Source organism: Ailuropoda melanoleuca, chromosome 14, assembly GCF_002007445.2.
Source record: "Ailuropoda melanoleuca isolate Jingjing chromosome 14, ASM200744v2, whole genome shotgun sequence".
NCBI classification, from domain to species: domain Eukaryota; kingdom Metazoa; phylum Chordata; class Mammalia; order Carnivora; family Ursidae; genus Ailuropoda; species Ailuropoda melanoleuca.
In genome coordinates, this window is record NC_048231.1 from 14,932,275 (window position 1) to 14,957,167 (window position 24,893).

Consider the following 24,893-nt stretch of genomic DNA (forward strand, 5'->3'; position numbering starts at 1 on the left):
AATTGCCTTGTGAAATATACAGCCTAGCCAAAGTATGTAATATCTTTTATGTAAGAATAAACATAATGACCGCGTAACTCTTGGCTTTGAACAGAGTTGGGAAGTCTGAGTCCCTACAAGCTAGGGACAAAGGCATTATTAGGAAAGGCATTATTAAAAAATAGAAAAGCCAGGTTTTCTTTTTAGGAGCTTTTTATTTATAATTTCTTATTTATAATCAATTAGTACAACATAGGATCTCAGAAATTTCAAATGAGGCCACATCAGAGCAAAAAGAAAATAAAATACTAAATTTTTAAGCTGCTACTAGCGTGAATATAACTGCAGATTTTTTTCCCATCTAAGAAACAAGAAACTTCTAAGTAGCAAATAGCTAGCCAAATGAGTTGATTCCAATTAGAGCAATACAATTCTGATGAGTCAGTGTTTTTAAAAAAGTGATTTCCCTTAAATATAAGGAAAACTTAGGAATCTCTGGGATTATATTTAATTCCACTTGGAATTTAGACAATATGACCTTTCATTCAACCCAGCCTATAGTTGTTGGATTGGATTAAATATCACTATCAGTTGCCAGCTGTGATAAGTAGAGATAAAACAAGGGGTATTCTATTACCAAATTAAAAATTTCTATTGCCTCATGTTTAGGAAGGCAAATCCAAAAAAAAAAAAAAAAAAAAAAAAAAAAAAAAGACCCAGTAGGGGTCATACATAAATGTATTTTTTTAAAGTTCCAATCACCTTAAATGATTGAAGATTCTGATATTCTAACCAGTGCTGGTAGTAATAAGCTTAAAATCCACAGAGTGCACAAATGTTTTCAAAGTTTTCACTATCCTAAATTCACCGAATCACTGCCACGGGGCAGATTAACATTATCCAAGTGACTAACGAGGAAGCAGAAAAATAAATGACCTGTGTCATCTGGCTGAGGACCGAGATTATTCTCTCAGAGCCAGCAGCCTTCTCCTAGTTCACTGGGTAAAAACTGTATCAGAAAAGATTGATTCAATTGGGAATCTATTTTTTTTTTTAGCTCATCAATTTCTGTTCTGACTTAAAGTTTAGCTATATCCAAAGAAAAAAAAGCATTAAGATGCTTGAATTAATGGTAGCAAAAAAATCTGTCAAAGCATTTCTTTTTTAATATCTCATGTCATGAAAAGTCGTGAAATTTCTTAGGCCCCAGTCAATTACTCTACATTAAGAGTTCTTTCATTAAAAATGATCACTAATGAGAAATGCAAGAAGGAAGAACAACATAAAAAATTCAGCAAGTAATATCTGGCTATACTTACTTAAGGCAAGAGTCTTCCACACTTTCATGGCTAGAATACCCCTTGATTTCTGGGCCTAAAAAACTTTTGAAATAGTTTTCTGAAAAAAACTGCATTTGCTTCTGAATTAACGACTGAAACATTAATGACCGTTGAAGCCAAATCTGAAATTTAACACTTTGTACACACAACAAAAAGTTGATTTATCCAGTGCGTCCTGAGGTATCCTTGAGAAGTGATTTTAAGAAGCAGGAACAGTGACAATGATAGAATTAGTGGTCATGTATCACTAGGACAAAGTGGCATTCAGAAAAGAAAGCAGTTGTCACAACTGTGGGATAAGTAGAAATGGATTATGTCCTGTGTAGTGTGGGATAAATGAGAGGCTCAAGAAGGCTTGGCAGCGGAGTCTCCCCCACTGCCATTTATGTAGGGCTGTGTTTGAGGATCAACCAAAGGGTGAATTGTTTATGTCCTATTTCCCCATCCAAGAGGTCCTCTTCTAGTTATTGGAAGATCTTCTTTACATACACTAATCTTCCCTTCAAGTCATCAGAAAAGGGGAGAACTTCTAGAGAACAGGTCTCAGTTCTCATTCCATGTAAGCATATCACAGTTAAAACAGTCACCTCAAAAACTGAAGTAAGAAGAGCAAGTGAAAATCTGGTTTCAGAGTTACACTAGGAATCTCCCTACAGCAACTCTGCAGGGGCTAATGGTCTTGAGAAAGATTTTAGTTACCAGGTATTCCAGTCCTAGGGGTCTGATTTGAGCAAAGTTGGCAAATGAGGTTGGTCAAGAATACAGGGAGATTACTCAGGAACAAACTTGTTTCTAACGGCCCATGGTAGGCATGACTACAGCAGGTGAGGAAAGAGTAGCATCTTCTTCTTTCCACTGAGAAGTGATGGTCTTTAGCTGTGTGTAGAATTGGATGCCCTAAAGAGAACAAAGGGGAAAAAAATAGAGTTAGCATATATTCCTGGGGGTTGCATGATTTCTCTTTCAATCGACTTTTGAAGGAAGTGGTATGAAGTGCCACGTTCCCACTTGAGGAATTGGTGCAACCAAAATCCAACCTATTGTTCATAAGATAATCTATTTAAAACATTTAGCATAATACCTCCCATGTAGTAAATAGTCAAACCTTAGCTATCATTATGTTGAAACTACTCAAGAGGATCTATCTAAATGGAAAAACTGAACAGTGTAATCTGTTAAATTTGCAGCTCATTCTGTTCCTAGGGCTGAATATCATGTGCTTTGAGGTCTTGGGACATGGCTCAAATCCTGCCTCTCCTCCTTATTGACTGCCATGTAACTTTGGACCTTATCTGTGACCTGTTGCCCAGCACGGCACTGCTGTGAGGGGAAAATGAAATGACCTACAAACATCCTAGCAAAGTAATTGCTATTCAATAATTGTTAGTTTTTCTCTCCTTCCTGAGAAGAAGAAAAAGGCATGAAGGGATGAGATACATATCAGGCCATTTCTGACAACTGTCAGTGATAAACAGCTCTATACTGATACAGTAAAATCCATAATATCGTACAAATCTAAAATAAAATGTCTGATATTACACACAATCACTTCTAAATCACCTATAATGTGAACCAAAAAAATCCAGCATATTTAGGACTTTATATATACAGTTTATTTTGTAAGAATAGGCTTGAGCAAAAGAGAATAGACTGTTTAGATATAACACAAAAAATACTAGCAAGCTAGGGACGCCTGGGTAGCTCAGTCAGTTAAGCGTCTGACTCTTTGTTTTGGCTTAGGTCGTGACATGCAGGGATTGAGCCCTGTGTGGGGCTCTGCACTTGGCACGGAGTCTGCTTGTCCCTCTCCCTAACCCTCTGCTCCTCCCCCACTCCTTTCAAATAAATAAAATCTTAAAAAAAAAATACTAGCAAGCTAGAAACATACTGTTAGAAAAAATACACTAGCTTGATTAAAATACTCTTTTAGAATTATTTGACAAAATCTGGGCCATGTTAATATACTGAAAAAACCTGAGAGATTATCTACTTTCAAATCTCCTTTCCAGGATGCAAAATAGCAATTTGATTATCTAAGAATTTAAGACTTCAAACTGTGTATGGGGTCAGTCTTTTCCTTCAAGAAACCTCACTTATGAGGATAACTTATAGTAATTAAAGCAAGACAGGGGAGAAAAAAAGAGTTCTACTCTGCTTCCCTTGAAAGAAATTTTTGTTAATAGTATCAAACTAGTCAGTTCTACAAAACCTATGACTAATGCACAAACTGAATAAGCTGCCTCTAAATAACCAAAATGTCTTCTCAACCAGTTGGTCATACTGTTATATTCTGCTACGCTATGTGCACTGTTAATTTTTTTTATTGAACTATAAAAGAGACCTGTATAGGAAACATGTAATTTAGTTACTGAAGGTTCCAAAATGGCTGTATCACTATGGGGCTACAAAGAAGTTCCACTAGCCAATCTGTTCAACACATACTTGGGCACCTGCTCTGTGCCAGGTACTGTAGTTAAGAAGTAAATAATATTGACGGTGTGATAAGGACTGCTTACCTCTTGAACCCCATCTCTTACCACTCTCCTTCTCATTCACTCTCTGTGCCCCAGCCCATTTCTGCTACTATTTGAACCTGCTATGCCTCTTCCTGCCTTAGGAAATATGTATCTGCTGAAAGATGTGGTAATAGTGATGATTTAATCTTCCTAACCTTATGAAATATAGGTACTATTGTTAGTCTCATTTTATAGATAAGAAACTTGAGACATAGGGTATTGCCCAAAGTCACACAGTTAATAACTGGCTGAGCTGGAATTTGAAACCAGGCTATTCAGTTCCAGATCTGCTTTATTTTTCTTGTTCAGTGAAGGATTTATAGTGCCTAGAAAAGGGTTTGGTACAAAGAAGGTGCTCAGTAAAATTTTTGTAAATGAATAACTTACAGGAGTGTAGTGTTCAATGGGAACGCACGAGGGCATACCCAACCCAGCACTGAGGAAGAGGGGGTCAGAGGTGATTTTCTGGAGGAGTCCATGCTTTAAACTTAGACAAGACATGATTTAAGAGTTAGATGAAAGAGGGGAGGCAGGAGGAGAGGATCTCAGGCAGAGGAAAGGATATACATAAAGGCTTGGACCTTCTCATGCTCTTCCCCCCAAAACTTTGCTGCCTTGAGTTATTCAGGAAGGAGCGGCTTTGGCAAAATTTTGTTACCTTTTAAATCTTTTCTAGGGGACCTCCTGACAAGCGCTGCTGAACAATATGTGACCCCACAAAAGCTACTGGCAGGCCCCTCCTTGCAGAATCCTTGCTCCTGAATATGTTCAAGAAACTTTCTTAGAGGAAAAAACGTTTTCTTACAATTACCTGTTTGCCATAGAAATTGGTGTCTCCCCTGAAGGAAGATCGAGAGCCAGTGAATGAGAACATTGGCAGAGGCACTGGAATAGGGACATTCACCCCCACCTAAAGCAGAACAAATCCACATCAAATAAAAGAAAAGGACTCCAACAAAGGAACGCTCCATCTAGAAGCACAAATGCCTGACATCACAGAGACCAATTTTAAATACCCCAACTTCTACCCCATCCTGCATCCCACGCACGAACTTTGATTCCTGAGGAAGAAATGGGGCATTATGGGAAATCAGAGGGCAGCGACTGATCCCTTTACCATCTCCCTTAGATAGGAAACAGTACATGGCTACAAGAATCTCCTAAAAATTCTGTTCACCAACCTGTCCAACGTCCACCAGGTGGGAATATTTCCGAGCAGTGGCTCCATTGGTGGTGAAGATGGCAGTCCCGTTTCCATATGGATTGTCATTTACTATCTTGATGGCTTCATCCAAAGTGTCTGTCTCCAGAACCACAAGAACTGGACCAAAAATCTCCTCTTTGTAACAGGTCATAGTTGGCTGCCAGGAGTGATGCATCCAGAAAAGAAGTCAGTACTTGATGCTTATCTGGTACTTAGTTACCCACTGTTTACATGGACAGCTTTCATGTTAGGAACCTCTCTTCATTTTAAACCATCTTTAAAAAAAAAAAAAGTCCTTTCTTGCTGTGTTCCATCTTCCAAGCTGCCAATCATATAAACAACCTGGAACTCCTATTAACTACAATTACACTCCTGTCCTTTAAGCACTGTAGTTTTAGGTCCCATGACCCATCACTGGTTTCCTCTTTTATATCTGTATAACCTGTTTATACAGTTGTTATGTTACTGAAAAGTTACACGCAAATTCATTTTTTATAAATCAAATATATATTGCAAACACCTCAGGAGTGTGTTTCTGTTTAAAGAAACCCTGTGCTAAGTTTTCCGTAACATAAACAGTTCATTCTCCTTCACTCCTTTGCCTCCCAAATGAGTCTATACAATTATATTTTGATATCGGGTCACATTAAACATTCAAAACATCCTTCACCACTGCAGCTTGTCAGCTGTGTTTGTTCCTAATAAGTGGATTTGTCCCCTGTGGTTCTGTGACAAGAGACTTCATAATTTCTACTACACTTACATTCAACTCTTAATTATTCAGGATTATAGTAGGATTAGTGGGGACATATGAATTTCAAAAAAAGCCTCCTAACCTCAATTTAGTCATTAATTTTAGCTGAGAGACTTGCAGAGATTCGATAAAAATTGAGAGAGCAGTTTTTCTTTTGTATCTTTCCGTTGAAGATGCAGCACAGAGTAGGCACTCCATAAATACCGAGTGGTTCATATATTGATGGAGACCCTGCGATACCGATAAGCTAGACAACAGGAGTGGGAAGAGAAAACTAACATTAAGCAAGTAAGTAAAGAATATAAGATAGGGCTGGCAAAATTTGGCTGACTGTGGCTTGCTGTTTGTTTTTGTACAGCTCACAAGCTAAGAATGGTCTCTGTATTTTTTAAATGGCGGCAAAAGAAATCAATCATGACATGAAAAATTATTTGAAATTAAAATTCCATTGTCCATAAATAAAGGTTTATTGGAACACAGCCACACAATGTTAATGTGCTTTCACACTAAAACATCAAGCGTGAGTAGTTGTGACAGAGACTGTGTATCCTTGCAAAGCCAAAAATATTTACTATCCAGACTTTTATGGAAAGTTTGTCAACCTCTGGTATAGTGGAAGGAGGTTGGGAATCAGGATAGGAGGCTCATTCAAACTCTAGATAAAAGAACTGAGGAATCCTGGCAAGAGCCGAGGTCTCAGTTATTAAATGTCTTCATTTATAAATTGGAAGGATGAGATTCCATAGCCTCTAAGGTGCTTTAGTGCTCATATTTGTGAAATAAATAATCCAGAGTTGTTCACCTTGACATTTGAGATGATGGTTGGTCCAACAAAGTTGCCATTTTCATAGCCTTTGACTTTAATTTTTCGACCATCAAGAAGGATAGAAGCTCCCTCCTTTGTTCCACTATCAATCAGATTACAGACTCGCTCTTTGGCTTGGGGGGTGATCAGAGGGCCAAGATCAGCTCCGGGTTGGTCTCCTGTAAAACAACACAGAAGTATTTAAGGTCTTCATTATCATAAATTATGACTGTTAACTAAAGATGAATCCAAATGGCAAATACAGTATAAAGAGAGGTAGTGGTTAAAGAGCAGACATGATTACTCCCATTGGTCAAGGCCAATGCTAAAACCAAGAGCTTAGTGCCACAGATGTAAAGTCTAAAGGAGCTAGGCAGATAACTGATTACCCGCATTGACTCTCAGGTTTTTGGCACGCTCCACCAGCTCTGGCAGCCACTTCTTAGCTTCTCCCACAAGGATTGCTGTGGAGAGAGCCATGCAGCGCTGACCAGCAGCTCCAAATGCTGCCCCAACCAGCTGGTTCAGGGTATTTTCCTTATTGGCATCTGGCATGACTACCCCATGGTTCTTGGCTCCCTAAGGAAATACAGAAAGTACATGAATCTTCCTTGGCAAAATATAATTAGGCTAAGAAATTAAGCAAAGAATCGGAGATTTCAAATGAGAATTTAAGAATAGGGAGAATTTACCCTTTGTTGCTTTGAGGCTAGATTTATTGTCATTTTGATAACTGCTGAAGTCGTGGTAGCACAGAGCGAGTCTCCAGGTGACTTTTTTTCCTACTTTCTTAGCTGATAAGCTGATATATGTTTATTTAGATCAAGACCATTACCAAAAAACAAAACAGCATCTAGCCACATAATCACATTCAGTCAAACTGACAGGCTAAATACTACATCTGGGAACCAAGAACTCCTTTCTTGGACAGGAAACAATCTGTCTGCTAGGATTTCCAGTTATATGAATAGTCAACAAAGAGCTGCCAGTAATAATGCCAGTGGCTAGCTGAAAGGCGAACCAGATGGACCTCTTGATACACCATTTCTGGAAAGACGTTCCCCAGATTGGCTTGCTTCTAGATACATAGCCTCATGATACACAGTTATGTAGGATATCATGGTCATTTCCATATGTGTTTCCAGATACAGTAGTCCCCCCTTATCCGTGGTTTCACGTTTCACAGTTTCAGTCACTTGAGGTCACCTGAGGTCCAGAAGCAGATGATCCTCCTAAAGCTATGTCACAAGGCCCACGTCATTCACCTCACTTCATCTCATAATGTAGGCATTTTATCATCTCACATCATCAGCAGCAGCAGCAGCAGAAGGGTAAGTATAATTAGATATTTTGAAAGAGAGACCGTATTATTACAATGTATTGTTAAAATTGTTCTATTTTATTATTAGTTATTCTCTTACTGTGCCTAATTTATAAATTAAAATTTATCATAGATATGTATGTGTAAGAAAAAATATCATATACATGGAGTTTAATACTATCCACAGTTTCAAGGATCCACTGGGGGTCTTGAAAGGCATCCCCCACAGATGAAGAGGGACTACTGTACAACTATAATGGAGTACGTGGATAGATACCATGTCTGCTACTTAATTTTATCCCATTACGCATAGTATATTGTTAGACACAGAATACACTCAATAAATATGGAGTGAAGTGGGGGGGACTTAAGTCAAATTGGCCAAAAGACAAGTAAGTAGGCATATCATGAAGAGTTTCTAAGCCTGTGCATAGGTAGCTATCCTTTCTGCAACATTTACCAAAGGGAGAGAAAGTGGCAACTGGGCTAATAAAGAATTACTATGTGTTAGTAAAAGAGGTAGTAAGAGAACAGCAAAACTATGCAACCAAGTAAACTGCACTCACATTCAGGGATATTTGGCTCTTTCCAGTACCTTAAATAGCTTGGACTCTCAGGAAAAGCCTATCTTTGACATTATAGTAGTTAGGGTATGCCTTGAAAGGAAGGAAGGATAAAGGGCTACAAACCATGGTATGAAGAAAGATACATGGCCAGAACCAGAATCCAGCTGTTACTGTTAAAGCCCAAAGAATCTGAATAACATTCTTAGGGAGAAAGGTACCCTTTGTTGCCAAGATTAGGGTATAAGATAAAAAGGTAATTAAAGTGACTTAGGATAAAACTCATCACAAGGTTCATGGCTAAATGGAAGACATTCAGGATGAAGTAGGAATAAAGACACACTGGCATTAGAGTGGGATAGTAGCCCCTCTGTTGAAGGGCTGTTTGTAGGTAATTTTAATACATATAACAGATTTAGGGGGAAAAGGAATAGGAAGTCACCATATTGGCTTGAACTCTCTTGCCATGTCTTGACCCTCTCTCGAAGATGTACTCTCCTGCCTGGTTGGATCCCACGAAGCTGATTGCTTTGATATCCGGATGATCACAAATAAAGTTTACAGCTTTAAGAAGAAAAGAAATGATTACCACAAAGGAACAAATGGCTATGGGCTTCTCAACATGGCAAATTTCCCCTTTCCCATTGCTGTGAATGAGAAGTTTCCATAATGTATTTTTCTATCCTGGATTCCCATTTTGAAGTTCTTTCCATCTCTTATATTCTTTTTTTAAGGTTTATTATTTATTTTATTAGAGAGAGAGAGTCTGTGCACATGTGCATGCATGCGCATGAGTGGGTGGGGGAGGGTAAAAGAAGAGGGAGAGGGAGGGGAAGAATCCCTAGCAGACTCCCTGCTGAGCACAGAGCCCAGTACAGGACTCTATCTCTCCACCCTGAGATCATGACCTGAGCCAAAAAAAGAGGCGGGGGGGGGGGGGGNGGTCGGGCGCCTCGGTGGCACCATCGGTTAAGCCTCCAACTCTTGGTTTTGGCTCAGGTTGTGATCTCAGGGTTGTGAGATCAAGTCTGGCATCAGGCTCTGTGCCAGTGTGGAGTCTGCTTGAAATTCTCTCTCTCCCTCTGTCCCTCCTGCTCGTGCTTGCTCTCTCTCTCTCCTTCTCTCAAATAAATACATCTTTAAAAATAAAAACCCAACAGTCGGACGCTTAACTGACTAAGCCTCCCAGGCGCCTCCGTCTCTTAAATTTTTTTTAAAAGATTTTATTTATTTATTCGACAGAGATAGAGACAGCCAGCGAGAGAGGGAACACAAGCAGGGGGAGTGGGAGAGGAAGAAGCAGGCTCATAGCGGAAGAGCCTGATGTGGGGCTCGATCCCATAACGCCGGGATCATGCCCTGAGCCGAAGGCAGACGCTTAACCACTTTGCCACCCAGGCGCCCCCCGTCTCTTAAATTCTTTAAACTACTAATTCTGTTTAGCCTCTTCCCTTTCATTATTTTTCCAATTTGCCATTTCTACTTCTAATTCCAAAGGCTACAACTCCTGTTTTCCTCCAAAATAGTAGCCTTTTAATACTCAACTCTTCCTTTTATCAAGAATGTTATATTTCCTTAACTGTCACTATAGACTTTCATATACCATTGTTGCCCTCATGTGAGCAGCAATATAGCATAGGATTTAAAAGTAAAAACCAGAGTCAGCCTTCCTGGATACTGACATTCTGGCTTTGATAGTTTCTAGCAGTGTGACTTTGGGCAAATTACTTAATTTCATTTCGCCTCAATTTTCTTATCTATAAAATGGAAAAACAATAGTACTTACCTCGAAGGATTATTATAAAGATTATATGAGATATTTGAAAGGCACTAGAAACAGTGTCTGAAACAAAGAAGTGCTTTTTAAGTGTCAGCTATTACTATGTGAGTTAGAATGTCTTCAGTCTCTCTGAAATCTATAAATTCTCTCAGTACCGAAGAGCAAACTTTCTTATTTATCTGTGTCTTACCCTAATCCACACTTCTTTGTCTCAATGTATTCTGTAGGCAAGAAGCATTGCTGCTCCCCAGGTAGTTACCTTAGTACACAGAGATGCATCAACATTACCTCCAAAGTGGAGGTTACTGTTAGTAAATCCCTTCCTCCCTAGGTTCCTCATCCTAAAACCACTCAATCTTCACCACTCAACACACCCTGATTTTTTTGGTAGCCAGACTAAGTGCCACGTACAGAAGGGCAGTTACCTTCATGTCGTCCATGGAGGATATTCAGTGTTCCATCCGGGGCACCAGAGTCCTGGAGCAACTTAGCCAGAAGCATGCTTGCTCCAGGAACTCGCTCTGATGGTTTCAGTAGGAAGGTATTTCCACACACCATGGCCATGGGAAACATCCAAAGGGGGATCATGGCAGGAAAGTTGAAGGGAGCAATGCCTGCACATACCCCCAGAGGCAGACGGTAGGAATAAAGGTCCATATCTTTGGTGATGGATGGCATGGTTTCTCCCAGCATGAGGGATGTCACACTGCACGCATGCTCAACCACCTCTGGAACAGAAAAGTAGTCAGACCACCAGGTCTCCACTGTGAACTACTTAGCTGTGTCATGCTCTAATCATTCCTGAGGACAGAGAATGGCTCAGGCCAATGACACAGGGAAGAAACAGTGACTTGCCCTTCCACGTGAAGGGGATGTGCAAAATGAGATTCTCCAAATGGTGGGGGAAGAAAAGACAGTGACAAGCATATACCTCCTGGAAGATCAAGTAAAATAAATGAAGTAAATTGATCTCCTATGTACCTGACAAGTATTCCCATTTTCCACAAGTATTAAAAAAGATCTCACGGGATAGCAAAATCTACACAGAAGAAGTAACCTCCCATACTGAGATCTTTGCCTGCCATCTTTCTTTGCTCCTTCCCAAAGCGTTCCTGAACCCCCAAGAGGGATTCCCAGCTTACGAAGGCCTCGGAATACGTCTCCCTCAGCATCAGCAAGAGTCTTCCCTTGTTCCAGTGTGATTAACTTGGCAATTTCTTTCTAGAGAAAAAGCGCACAAATAGAAACCAATGGAAAGGATGTGCCTCCTTATAGTTCTTAGGAAGCCAAGGAAAAACAAAACTTGGGGAGAGGTAGTACTAGGGAGAAAGCCATGATCTGTGTCTTTCTGGATTGTAGAGTTATGGAGGGCAGCTAAAAGGGCTTCTGTGGGCATGACAAGTAACCTAGGCAACAGTTTGGAAAATGATACCATTCTGATTTCTTACCAAGTTTTCTTTAATGAGTTGTTGATAGCGGAGCAGGACCTGCTGGCGGCTTAACACTGAAGTGTCTGCCCATGCAGGAAAAGCACGTTTGCAGGAAGCAACAGCTGCGTCCATTTCAGCCTTGGTGGCCTGAGGAACCCGACCAATGACCTCATTGGTCGCCTGATGGGAAAAAGCAACACATCATCTTTTGCCCCTGCTCCACCTTCTCCATTTTTCATCTAGTCATAGACGCAGTACTATGTACTTTACCTGACAGACATTCAGGTCCCCATTTCCCACAACATTCCCAGAATTCTAGGCTAGCCAAGTTTAAATCCCAAAGCAGCTTTGCTTACTGGGTTGTGGATGTCAATCCATTTGTCACTTTTGGATTCAACAAATTTCCCATCAATGAAGAGCTTTACAGTTGGCTGGAAAATAAAAACACCACAAAACTTTGTATTAGTCAATTGCTTCTCTCCCTTTCACAAAAAGGAAGGAATTCAGGGTTGATAAAGTGAATCTTCTGTTCTCTAGAAATGTTACCACTAGGAAAGAGATACACAATGTACTTGTCTCTAGTGTTCATTAAGATGTGGCTGAGCCTCTCAATACTGTGATCTCTCTGAGAAAGGAAAATTCCCTGCTAATCACAGTGTGGAACTTTATGTCACCGTGAAGCTTATACTAAAAAAGTTAGCAGTTTCTGTGTTAACAAATATTAGCTAGTATGACTTGTTGGCCCAGCTGACTTTCTTCTGTCATGTCACCATGAGCATGTATGACCTTTATGATCAAAAGATTTTTAAACATTTTTGTCTGTGTTTAGTTCTTCTGAGAAGTAGCTTGCTTACGTTAAATCTTCAGAGGGGGCTGTGGACCAAGAAAGGTGAAGGACTACTGTGTTACACTGTGTGCTTCTAAATAGAAAGGATTTTGAGCACCTATCCTTATTTATTAGATTTTAGGTACTACAAATGATTGACAGTCTATAAAAACAATTTTTAAAGACTGCAAAGAGGACAACTATCTGGCAGGATCAATAAAACCTCTAGAAGCCATGAAAATGTCTGTATTTTTTGACATAGTAATCTTTCCTCAGAAAGGAGATAATCTAAAAGAAGGAAAAAACTATATAAGTAAATGTTTGCTTTATAGTAGTGAAAAACTGAATCAATCTAGGTGTTATATGGGAAAATTTTAATTAATTCTGACCATATATATTTGGTAGAATATTATGCAGCCATTAAAAATCATAACTATAAAGAGCATTTTGCAATACTGAAAATGTTTATGACATCTAAAAAACATAATATTAGGTAAGAAAACCAATATAGAAAACGACATATATTCTGATCACAATTATGTTAAGAAAGTAAGTGGGAATACCCCCAAATTGTACTGTATTCCTTCTCAGAAGTCCAAGTTTAGTGCCAAATAAACTTACCACTGAAGAAGAGAAAGACGATGCTGGATACCAAGTGGAATTCACCTTGGAAGAGACCTGTGAGGTAGAAGAATGATTATTTTGATAAATGAGAGCAGAAAATTATTAAAAACTTAGAAAATGGCTACCATATACTTAATATTACACTAGTTACTGTGGGTATATGGAAAAGACTTGATGTTTGCTCTTAAGGGTCATATAGTCTTTAAAGAGAAAAGATATCAGACTATGAGGTACAGCAAACTAAGAGAAAATAAGATACCATAATGATCACGCCCTCAATTTCCAGAACAGTCCTGATTTTAAACTATTTTTTTATTAGACCATATTTTCCTAATTTTTGGCCTGGAAAATGGTAGTCACCACAAATCTTAACGATATGAAAACTCTTAAATGGTATCTAACATAATAGGTGTCAAATGTCACATAGTATATAACCAAGTGTCAAATGTAAGTATAATATGCCCATATAAATACTTGAGCACAAATGCTCATAGTAGCCTTGTAATAGCCCCAAACTTAGCAACAACCCAAATGTCCACCATTGGATGGGTGAATAGGGAAACTAATGAGGTGTATCCACATGTTGGAATAGTACTCAGCAATGAAAAGGAACTATTATACTGGCAATAACATGGATAACTACCAACAATTATACTGGGTGAAAGAAGTCAGACATAAAAACAGTACACAGTGTCTGAGTCCATTTATATAAAACTAGAAAATGCAAACAAATCCATAGTGTTAGAAAGCAGATCAGTGGTTACCTGGGGATGATGGCGGAAGTGCAGAAGATGGGGTAAGAAGGAATATTTTGGGGTGATGGGTATGTCCCCTATCTTGATTGTGATGATATTTTCACAGGAGTATACAAATATAAAACTTATCAAATGGTATACTTTAAATATGTACAGTTTGTCAATTTTATTTCAAGAAAGCTGTTTAAAAAATGCCACATGTAGGAAAAGAATGTGTTGTATAGGTAACATTTAATAGGATATAATCAGCACATTGGAGAGGGGAGGGGTCAGTTACAATAAAATAATACTTTGTATATATGCTATGGAAGTTGATTTAAGAAATATTCATGTCAAAGTGAGAAAATGGAAACACTTGGAATGGGATATAAAGAAAAACTGCAATCTAATATTCTTTTATCTTGTCTGAAGACAGACATGTTAACCAAGCGGTTTAGGGCTACCTGAAGTGCAAGAATCTGTGTTCCTGTAGCACTGTCCAGGGGAAAGGATGCAGGTCCTTTGGACCAGCAGACAGTGCTTCCAAATGCTTTGTCTTCTTCCTCTCCCATTCCCCACAAAAACAATTTCAAACGAAACACTCTTCTGGGGTCCAACATTAAGTCTCATTTATAGCCATATTCCCAACACCAACATGCTACCTGGTACATAATATCTACAGGACAAATGAAAGGTCCACGGGGTGGCTGACTGCCCCGACCCCATATTAGGTTAGCAGCCAGTACTTCCCCTATCAGGTTTATCTGTCTCTGCTGTAATCGCCTGGGTACTTGTCTGTTGCCCAAAAGACAGAAGTCACATGAAGGTAGGCACTATATCTGTCTTGTTCACCTACTTTACAGTTATTGTGATCAAGATTGTCCAGATATGGGGCGCCTGGGTGGCACAACGGTTAAGCGTCTGCCTTCAGCTCAGGGCGTGATCCCGGCATTATAGGATCGAGCCCCACATCAGGCTCCTCCGCTATGAGCCTGCTTCTTCCTCTCCCACTCCCCCTGCTTGTGTTCCCTCTCTCGCTGGCTGTCTCTATCTCTGTCGAATAAATAAATAAAATCTTTAAAAAAAAAAAAAGATTGTCCAGATATGGAAAACAGTAAGTTGTGGGTGCTCACTCAGTGTTACTCTAATATTTTATGCTTTTTGCTCTCACTCCTTGCTATTTCAAAACTTACTCTCTTAAAACTTCCAATCCTGCTGCTTCTCCTCTCACTCTCCAGGAGCGTTGACCTTTGTTTTTCCTTCCTCAGAGGAAACAGAAACCATCAGATGAGAACTTCAACTTCTTGCTAGCAAATCTACAAAACTGACCTATACCCGTCATTTTTTCCTCCCTTCCTCTTATAAGGGAGCAGTTGGCTAGCAAGCTCTGTGGGGACTAAGGGACTGGGAGACAGAAGTGCACAACGAGTATCTGTGGACTGACTGATGAGTTTCCTGTCCTCCAGCTGCAGGCTATCTCTGCACATGCGCTCTAAAGCACACCTTTCCTGCTACCCCAGACACTTCCAATTATCCTTTCGTTCCTGAAACTTAAACCTCTCTCCATCCAATAGCAAAGATTCTCTTTGCTAATTACCTTATTTCCTCATTTCCCACTAACCCTTCCATCCACTCCAACCTCCAGGTCTAAACACCAGTGACTTCCTACATTTCATGGGTTCTTCCCAGTCCTCCTGTACTTGACTTTTTCACGCCCTTTTCACTTGGCTTTGGGGATGTCCTGATATCTCTTCTGCTACTGATCTGCCTTCTTTGCTGACTCATCCTGTGCTACCTGGCCGCTAACTAATTAAATTCCTCAAGGCTTGGTCCTAGGCCTTCTTCTCGTTCTGCACATTCTCCTTGGATGACTTCATCAACTCCTCTGGCTTGATGATCTAGATTCTGCGATGCTCAAATCTGTAGCTCTTAACCAGCTCTTCCTCTTCAGATAATACCCGCCTAACTGTCTTCACCACACCTTTAGTGGATGTCATTTGGGTGCATACTGAAAGAGCTGAACTCCTCATCTTTCTCTCACCAAGCTGCCCCGCTTTCTATATCCCACCTTTCAGTGAAGGGGGCCACTATTCACCTAGCTACCCAAGAAGAAACCTGAATGTCACCCCAACTCCTCCCTCTCTCTCCACAGTGAATCAAACCAACCCTAACAATCTGTCCTCCTGGAAGTCCCTAGAACACGGCCTGTTTTCTCTACTCCTCCTGCCATCAACACAGTCTCTATCATCGTTGTCTCTCACTTGGACTTCAATAACTGTTTCCTAACAGATCTCCCAGCCTCCAATCTTAAGCTTTCTGAATCAGGTTTCCTACGCCATAGCCAGAGGGGTTTTCTAAAACACAAATCTGGGCCGATTACTCCCTTGTTTAAAAAGCTCCAGTGGCTTTTCTCTGTTCTTTGATAAAGACTAATCTTGATGTTGCTTAGAAGACTTCACATAGCATCTTTAGTTCTCTAGTTTCACAGCTGATCACTTTCCTCCTTGCTGTCTACGCTCTACGCACTTGGAACACGTTTTGTACTCTCTCGGCCTGTGTACGTGCTGCCCCTTCCTGCCTGGAATTGTTTCATCCCATTTTCTTGGCTCACTCCTATTCCTTAGCTCCCTATGTAGCCACCATTTTGGGTGTCAGTGAAGGTCAGTTTTGTATGTTTGCTAGCAGGAAGTTGAGGAAGTTCTCAACTGATGATTTCTGTTGCCTCTGATGTAGGAAAAACAAGGTTAACTTCTGAGAGTGAGAGGGGAAGTAGCAGAGTCAGAAGCTTTTAAGTCACAATCTCAAGTCTAGGCCAAGCATCTGATTATAGCGCTCATACAACACCTAAATTCCTCTATTTCTTATACCACATTGTGGAATAATTGTTTAATTATTAAGTCTCTGTCCCCTTAGTTCACTAGATGGCTGTGTCCTCAGCCCCTGGCACCATTTCTGGAATAGAGTAAGCATTCAGTAATATTTTTGCAGAGTGAAAGAATGGGTACTCACCAAACAATCATTTGGTATTATGTTTCATGTATACTCTCTTACAGGGCAGAAAATGTACAGATCAGCGAACTTACGCATTCTAGGCCACTTAGTTTTATTTTTTCACTTGCACACAGTCTCCCTGCCATCAAGAGGGCATAAAAGGCACTGCATCTGGCATAATAAAACATTAGCATATAATTTTTGACAGGTTGGATCTCCTGAATTCATTTCCCAAGGAACACTCATTAGCACTGCTGCTGAAGAAACCATCCTCCATCCAGTCACCAAAATTCTTCCTCTCTAGATGTTTATTTCATACTTGCTACTTCCTTTATCAGGCACTCCCTTTTCCCTTTGGCTGACGGTCTGCTAGTCTTGCAAAACTCAAGCCTGGCGCGAACTCCTTTTGGAATCTTTTCCCGAACTGTACAAGCTGAGTTTGGGATAGTTTCCCTACGGCCCTGCAGGACTCTCTGCACTCCTACTGTTAGCACTTACCGTTGCATTATAATAGAGGAGCTTTCAGTGAGTGTTGTACTCCCATCCTAAAGCCTGGGGACAGTGCTTGACACAAAATGAGATACCAAGACTTAAGTCCCAAAGTCACTAGTTGGGAGACCTTGGATCACCTTAATTGTCAGGTCATTTACTTTATTATATTCGTGGATTCCAATCTTCACAAATATTCTTAAAACTAGAAAGTGGTGGAGCTGGGGGGCGCCTAGGTGGCGCAGTTGGTTGAGCGACCTACTCTTGGTTTTGGCTCACGTCATGATCTCAGTCATGAGACTGAGCCCTGAATCAGGCTCCAAGCTCAGTGTGGCGTCTGCTTGAGATTCTCTCTCCCTCTCTGCCCCTTCCCCTGACCGTGCTCTCTCTCTGAAATAAATAAATCTTCAAAAAAAAAAAAAAAGTCACGGAGCTGGGAAAGAATGCAAGCATGATTGTAAACCCTGTACTCTTTAAACCACATCACTAAGGCAAGTCACCAAGTCTCCTTAAGACTGGTTTTCTTTCTTTTTTTTTTTTTTTAAGNGGTGGTCTATGGTTTTCTTTCTTTTTTTTTTTTTTTAAGATTTTATTTATTTATTCGACAGAGATAGAGACAGCCAGCGAGAGAGGGAACACAAGCAGGGGGAGTGGGAGAGGAAGAAGCAGGCTCATAGTGGAGGAGCCTGACGTGGGGCTCGATCCCATAACGCCGGGATCACGCCCTGAGCTGAAGGCAGACGCTTAACCGCTGTGCCACCCAGGAGCCCATAACGCCGGGATCACGCCCTGAGCTGAAGGCAGATGCTTAACCGCTGTGCCACCCAGGAGCCCCTTAAGACTGGTTTTCTTATCTCTGAATGTGAGTGATAAACCCATTGTCAGTTGAAAATGCATTTAATATACCTAACCTACCAAACATCATTGCTTAGCCTAGCCTACTTTATATGTGTCCAGAACACTTACATTAGCCTACAGTTGGGCAAAATCATTTAACACAAAGATTATTTTATAATGAAGTGTTGAATATCTAATGTAATTAACTGAATACTGTTCTGAAAGTGAAAAACAGAATGGTTGTAAGTATATTGGTTGTTTAACCTCGTGATCATGGAGCTGAGGGAGAGCTGTGATTCCCTGCTGCGGCCCAGCGTCCCTCAAGAGTATCATACTACATTTCACTGGGAGACCGGGAGGGGGTCATAAAAACTCAAAATTCCAAATACAAATGCATATTGCTTTCACACCACTGTAAAGTCAAAAAGTTTTAAGATGAGTCATCGAACACCAAGGACCGAATGTACTTAAAATTACTGAAAACATGAACTCTTTCCTTTACATATCCTTTTGATGATTCTCTGAAATTCATGACTGCCAGAATCTAGACTACTCTTCTTCAGAGTTTCATGTTACAATAACTCCTCTTTAGCTAAGGATTACTATTTCTGTTCTTTTCTAGGTCAACTCAGAAGTTTCTTTAAATGAATCAGAAAATAGTGTCTGTTTCCACAATAAAGTACATAGGAAGGAAGATTCCTCTCCTTGAGTGGAAGGACAAAATACTTTCTTCCTTTTTTTCCCCTAAAAGATAGGGAGAAGTTGAGGGAGGGGTGGGGGAGTGGCAGAGAATGTTACACAGGCTCCACCCCACCCCCAGCACAGAGCCTCCATCCCACAACCCTTCGCCAAAATGATCTGGATGCTTAACGGACTGAGCCACTCAGGCATCCCAGGGCAAAATACCTTCTTAAGGCTATCACGGACTCACTGTGATGGTGGTGAGGCAAAGAAAAAAAGTCAATTTTAGTAAAAGATTTCAAGGATAAGTTGGTAATGGAAATTATAGGGTAGAAACTTTGTATCCCTATTACTAAAAAAACAAGATACTAGAAAAACAGAACTAGGATCAGAGCAAGAAATAGATGAATGAAGCCAGATCATCTGACAAATTCTTCCAGCCCATTCTCAACGCTGTCCTATTAAATTGCATTTAATCATGAACCTTTGCTGACTTTGCTAAGAATCTTAAAAATGTGTAAGTTTCTGCAGTAGAACTCACGGCAACCTGGTAAGTACTAATATTATCTAAAAGTCCAGCAATATAGAGGAAGAAGTTCCCAGGATGGATGTAACAAGTAAGAAGGGCAGTGTTGGGGCGCCTGGGTGGCACAGCAGTTGAGCGTCTGCCTTCAGCTCAGGGTTTGATCCCGGCGTTATGGGATCGAGCCCCACATCAGGCTCCTCTGCTATGAGCCTGCTTCTTCCTCTCCCACTCCCCCTGCTTGTGGTTCCCTCTCTCGCTGGCTGTCTCTATCTCTGTCAAATAAATAAATAAATAAAATCTTTAAAAAAAAAAAAAAAGAAGAAGAAGGGCAGTGTTGTTACTTGTAGGTTGGAGAATGTTTCCGGCAGTAAATCTCGCCTTCTAAGTCCTTGCTAGGCTGTTAAAACTGGGGAAAGGCTATGAACAGAGTTAGAAACCACAGGCTTCGGGCATGCAGCTCCTGTACTCTACCACCTCTCCTTAGGCTGGCTTCAGAAAGGACCCAATCCCTACCATGGGCCAGTGTTGAGGGTGTGTTGATACACTAGGAGCTGACTTTGGGTTAGGAACTTGGAATTAACACTTTCTGTTTATTTTCTATCACCTGTTTTAGAGATGTTAATCACCTCATTTTCTTTCTTTTTTTTTTTTAAGAATTATTTCTATGTATGAGGCAGCAGCTTTTTTTTTTTTAAGATTTTATTTATTTGTCAGAGAGAGAGAGAGACTGAGCACAAGCAGGGGGAGCAGCATTTAGAGGGAGAAGCAGGCTCCCTGCTGAGCAAGGAGCTGGATGCAGACTAGATAACCCGGATTCTGGGATCAAGACTTGGGCCGAAGGCAGATGCTTAACCGACTGAGCCACCCAGGAGTCCCTCACCTCATTTTCTATCATTTTTTTCATTTTTTAAAAAAATATGTTTAGTCCCTGGTATGTGCTTGGGACATACTGGTAGCATAACTATGTGTCCTTATCTACCACCAACGTGAATACTGTAACTTTGCTAATAGTCCAACTGAAAGTCTTGGCAAGAAAAGGGACAGTCTAGAGCCTTTGGAAAATACAAAGAGCCACAGCTAGGGAAAACAGCTCAGCAAATAGCTGCTTTTGGGGAAAACCTGGTGTAAGCTTTCTAGAAGGAGATTCAAAGTTCATTCACTGACCCTCGTCCTCGTGTGCTTCCCTCCTTTACCATGGATTATGGACAGTGAAGTAGGGTGGGGGGAAGGGAACAATCTGGTAGCTCTGAGCAGGAGAAAACTCTAACAAAGGTGACCAGAAACGGGAATTTCTGGTGAGAGAGAGGTGACTGGCACAGAGATGAAAGGGAATCACGGTGAGGAGACCATGAGGGGTTAGGGCAAGGGTGACTGATTGCAGGGACTGGCAGGGCTGGGGGAGGAGAGTGGGCCAGAGCCAGATAAGGAGAACCTCCCAGAGTAAAAGGGCAGCGGGCCAGGGGTGACAGTCCAGCATCCAACGAGGGCGGATAGTAAGTGAGGGTTGGGACCGGGCCGCACAGGTCCGGTAGGAACAGGAAGGTCGGCTACGAAGGGGTTTTTTTTGGCTCAGAGTGACAGAAAGGACGCAATTCCTAGCTTCGTGATCCCTCGGTACCACCCTCACTCGCCTGCAGGATCCGGGCCCGCACTGCCGCCGCTGCCACCACCGCCGCCGCCATGGTCCTCAGTCGCTTCTCGTCCTCCTCTACGCACCCCTACTGCGGGCGACTCCCCAGAAGCTCTATCGCCTCCAGGCCTAACCCCCCTAGTCTTGCCGCATCTCCTCATTGGTGGAGAAGACTATTTCCTCTAGCCAATCACTCGGCCTAACATCTGACTCCACCCCCTCAGTGCCAGTCTTGGAGATATGCGATTGGTCAGAAGTGGAAGAGCCCTAACCCCCTCCCACCTCAGCAAATTCTGTTGGCTGAGGTAAGGCAGTCGCCCCTCACTAGGATACTCGGTATTGAGCGCTCGGAGGAGACGCCCCCTAAACGGGAACCCGGATTGGCCACAGGGACGACCGCGGCCCCACCCCCTCACCAAGGAAAGTAAATAAGACCCTTCAAGAATTTTGCAGTCGCTCCACCTCATCTACTGCGCGAGGGAGTGTGGCCAGGACTGGAGGCGGGGCTAGGCAAAGATTGCCCTATAGGGCGGGGGAATGAGAAGGGGCTGCTAGTTGGGGGATAGGGTTTCTTTGGGGGGCGTGGCTTACGGATCTTGCTTTCCCGCCGACGGTTGGCCACGTCACGTGACATGGGTTGGAAGATGGCGTCTCCCACAGATGGTAAGGACCGGCTGAGGGATCTTTCAGCTGCAACTTACTTCTTTGCACTCCTGGGGACTTCCACTGTCTGTCTCCCCTTAGACTTACGCTTTTTTTCTTGGGTTCCAACCCTTTCCTTTCCGCTTTTCCTTAGGATGCGAGTGCGTCCTCAAGCTCACCGGTTCTTCACAGCAGCTCCGGAGGTGTTCGGTTTCCCCTCTGTACCAAGAGGGTGGAGGAGGGCACCGTCGTGGGGCGCATTCTAGGCGAAGGGACGGGGGTCGCCCTGGCCCTGCCTTAGCCCCATTTGGGTGTGGCAGGGCCGAGGAGGAGGTACTGTTGTGGTAAATGCAGTACCTTAGTGTAGCTTTCTCCTTCCCGATTTTTTTCTTTTTGAGCATCAGGAACGATCGTCTCAAACCCTAGCTAGGGTTGGTGGCTGACCTCATCCTGGGATTAGGCCGCAAGCAAAACCTGATACTCTACTGTATGGGTACAGTTGCCCTATCTTGGCCCCTCTCAATGAGAGTCCGGAGGAAGATGAGAATTGAGCATTTCAGTGTGGTCATGCACTTACCTCATACTCTCTTGCTTCTAGTGTATGTGTTGTTTACTCAGGCTGAGTGAGTGAATGATTTCTGTTTATATGTTGTCTAAGATGCAAGGCATTTCAGATAGCAGTTAAGTGGTTTTGGTACAACCTCAAGTTTTTCCGCGCGAGTCTGCCTTAGTTAGGGTTTTGCAGTCATTTCTGAACTCACTTAATTTTTGCTTCTACCCCACCATCCCCATGTCCATTTCATTGGTATGTAGTTTTTTCTCCTCAAACACATTTTGTGTTCGGAAGAAATTTTGGAAGTTTATTTAAGTAATAAGGAAGTTGAGGCCAGGAGACCTATTCCTGAGTTCCCACTATATGAAAGGCATAATGCTAGGTGCTTTGGGAGAGGAAAAGATTAATCACTCATGTAAACGATTTTGCACTTTTAGGTCTCATTATTTATTATTTTTTACTTATTTATTTTTTTTAGAGCGCAAGTGGGGGAGGATGGGGAGGAGAAAAGGGGGAGAGGGAGGGAGGGGGAAAGAATCTCAAGCGGACTCCGCTCTGAGCTTGAGACCTACGCAGGGCTCGATCTCACAACCCTGAGATCATGTCAGGTCTCTCTGAGATTTCCCAGAAAACAGTATCTGGAGTTGCTGCTCTTCATTATTATTCAGTATCTCATTACCTTAATCGTCAGCATAGCTATTCTGTTAACTTTGCCCCTTCTATGCTGATTTATAAATTCCAAGTCTGTCTTGTTCATAGTTGGATCCCAGAGTTTAGCACAGTGTCTGGCAAACAGCAGACCTTTTAGAATACATAAATAATATATTAGTCTCAGGTTTCAAGTTTAACTTAGTCTTAAGTTTTTTGAGCACAGGTGCATACCGTATAAGAAATTATGGGTGTTGAGAGTCAGAAGAGATTCCCTGGGGTGCCTGGGTGGCTCAGTCAATTAGGCAGCCAAATCTTGATTTCCGCTTAGGTCATGATCTCAAGTTCCTGGGATTGAGCCACACATGGGGCCCCATGCTCAGTGGGGAGTCGGCTTGAGAATTCTCTCTGTGCCCCTGCTCTCTCTCTCTCCCTCTCTCTCTCAAATAAATAAGTCTTTTTAAAAAGAGAGAGATTAATTCCTTCTCCTGCCTGAGTGCTCTCTTAAAATGTGGTTTTTTTTTTTTCTTGCCAGAAAAAAAAGGACATTTAAAAAGTTGGCTAAAGGAATGGGGAGTTACTGTTTGATGAGTAGAGAATTTCAGTTTGGGATGGTGAAAATATTCAGGAGATGGATGGTAATGATGGTTACACAGCAGTGTGAATGTTTTTAATACCACTGAACTGTACCCTTAAAAATAGTTGAAGTGGTAAATTTTGTTATGTATGTCTTACCAGAATTTTTAAAAAATCAGCCAAGTGATAGAAGTAATTGCTATTAAAATTTTTAGTTTATTACTAAGTTGTTTTTATATTTATAAGTTTTGCAGATTTTACAGCTATATTCCTTGTATTTGATTTTTTCATGTCATCTCTATTTCTTTTCCTTTTTGGGCAGGAAAAATATTGGAAACATTTTTTTTTCCATTGGTCTTCTAGCTACCTACGTACTCACTATATTGCACACTTGATTTTTTTTTTTTTTTTTTTTAAGATTTTTTTTATTTATTCGACAGAGATAGAGACAGCCAGCGAGAGAGGGAACACAAGCAGGGGGAGTGGGAGAGGAAGAAGCAGGCTCATAGCAGAGGAGCCTGATGTGGGGCTCGATCCCTTAACGCCGGGATCACGCCCTGAGCCGAAGGCAGACGCTTAACCGCTGTGCCACCCAGGCGCCCCTGCACACTTGATTTTTTAAAAAGGTTTTATTCATTTATTTGAGAGAAAGAGTGAGAGAGAGCGTGCATGAGCAGAGGAGGAGGGCAGAGAGAGAGGGAGAAGCAGACTCCCCGCTGAGCAGGGAGCTCCATCCCAGGACCCCGGGATCATGACCTGAGCCAAAGGCAGACGCTTAACCGACTGAGACACTCAGGCGCCCCTGCTTGGGATTTCTTTAAAAAGGAGAACGTCGAAATTACTTAATGTATGAGAGTAACGCTCATAGCAGAGTCTTGAGTTGTGCCCCATACTGTGGTATCATAAGGCCACTGTTGTTTGTTGTCAGATCCTATTCTCGGTAAGTTCACTTTTGTTATGGTTGAACTTCCCATCAGTAACATTCCTTAGGAGTTTGAAAGTTGGCATTTTGTGTATTACACACAGCTTTTCTTTGTTACCTTTTTTGGTTGCTTTAGTTAAGGCAATTTATTGGGGTCAAGTTCTTTACCAATTAGAATGCTCCCTGCTCCTGGAAATTCCCTTCGAATATTTGGGGGAAAAAATTGAGGTTAGAGAAAAATGCATGTTGAAAAATTTTATGCATACATATATTTTCCAGGGAATGAGGCCATAGCTTTTTTTTTTTTTTTTTAGATTTCTGGAGATGTGACTCACCCAGAAAGTGTTAAGAAGAACTGTTTAGATCATTTATTTGTGCAGCTAGTTAGGATACTGAGCATACAATATATACTCAACAAATGTTAATTGTTACTAATTTTGAGCACCTACTGTGTGCAGAGGCAGGAGTGGCAAAGAAATGGTGTCAAAGAATTAAGCAAGGGCTGGATTATGCATGATTTTT

The 24,893-nt window shown here is 41.4% G+C and overlaps 3 protein-coding genes across 9 annotated transcripts in view; 2 read left to right on the plus strand and 1 right to left on the minus strand.

Moving 5' to 3' along the window:
* Nucleotides 1-4,656, plus strand: part of BBOF1 (basal body orientation factor 1) — a 36,044-nt gene extending 31,388 nt beyond the window's left edge. For all 3 annotated transcript variants that reach the window (XM_002914690.4, XM_019794626.2, XM_019794627.2), the window contains one exon: nucleotides 4,512-4,656. In XM_002914690.4, coding sequence (XP_002914736.1) covers nucleotides 4,512-4,523 — 12 coding nt within the window. In that variant the 3' untranslated portion in view covers nucleotides 4,524-4,656. The remainder of the gene's footprint in view (nucleotides 1-4,511) is intronic.
* ALDH6A1 (aldehyde dehydrogenase 6 family member A1) lies at nucleotides 175-21,188 on the minus strand. 2 transcript variants are annotated; one of them, XM_002914689.4, is made up of 12 exons: nucleotides 21,032-21,184; nucleotides 13,140-13,196; nucleotides 12,049-12,123; nucleotides 11,711-11,872; nucleotides 11,405-11,483; nucleotides 10,688-10,990; nucleotides 8,925-9,046; nucleotides 6,988-7,177; nucleotides 6,596-6,777; nucleotides 5,017-5,196; nucleotides 4,647-4,745; nucleotides 175-2,216 (listed from the first exon to the last, which is right to left on the minus strand). In XM_002914689.4, exons 1-12 carry the CDS (start codon nucleotides 21,080-21,082, stop codon nucleotides 2,112-2,114), a joined length of 1,605 nt encoding a protein of 534 aa, XP_002914735.1. In that variant the 5' UTR covers nucleotides 21,083-21,184; the 3' UTR covers nucleotides 175-2,111. The 2 variants fall into 2 exon arrangements, with proteins under 2 accessions (XP_002914735.1, XP_019650184.1); XM_019794625.2 differs by lacking the exons at nucleotides 175-2,216; nucleotides 4,647-4,745 and adding an exon at nucleotides 5,876-6,040 and having other exon boundaries at nucleotides 5,061-5,196; nucleotides 21,032-21,188.
* A 185-nt stretch (nucleotides 21,189-21,373) lies between these two features.
* LIN52 (lin-52 DREAM MuvB core complex component) overlaps nucleotides 21,374-24,893 on the plus strand; it is a 109,611-nt gene continuing 106,091 nt past the window's right edge. The window contains exon 1 of one of the 4 annotated variants that reach the window (XM_034642430.1): nucleotides 21,374-21,693. In XM_034642430.1, coding sequence (XP_034498321.1) covers nucleotides 21,663-21,693 — 31 coding nt within the window. In that variant the 5' untranslated portion in view covers nucleotides 21,374-21,662. The remainder of the gene's footprint in view (nucleotides 21,694-24,893) is intronic. The other 3 variants (XM_034642431.1, XM_002914691.4, XM_011219039.3) reach the window with 3 other exon arrangements.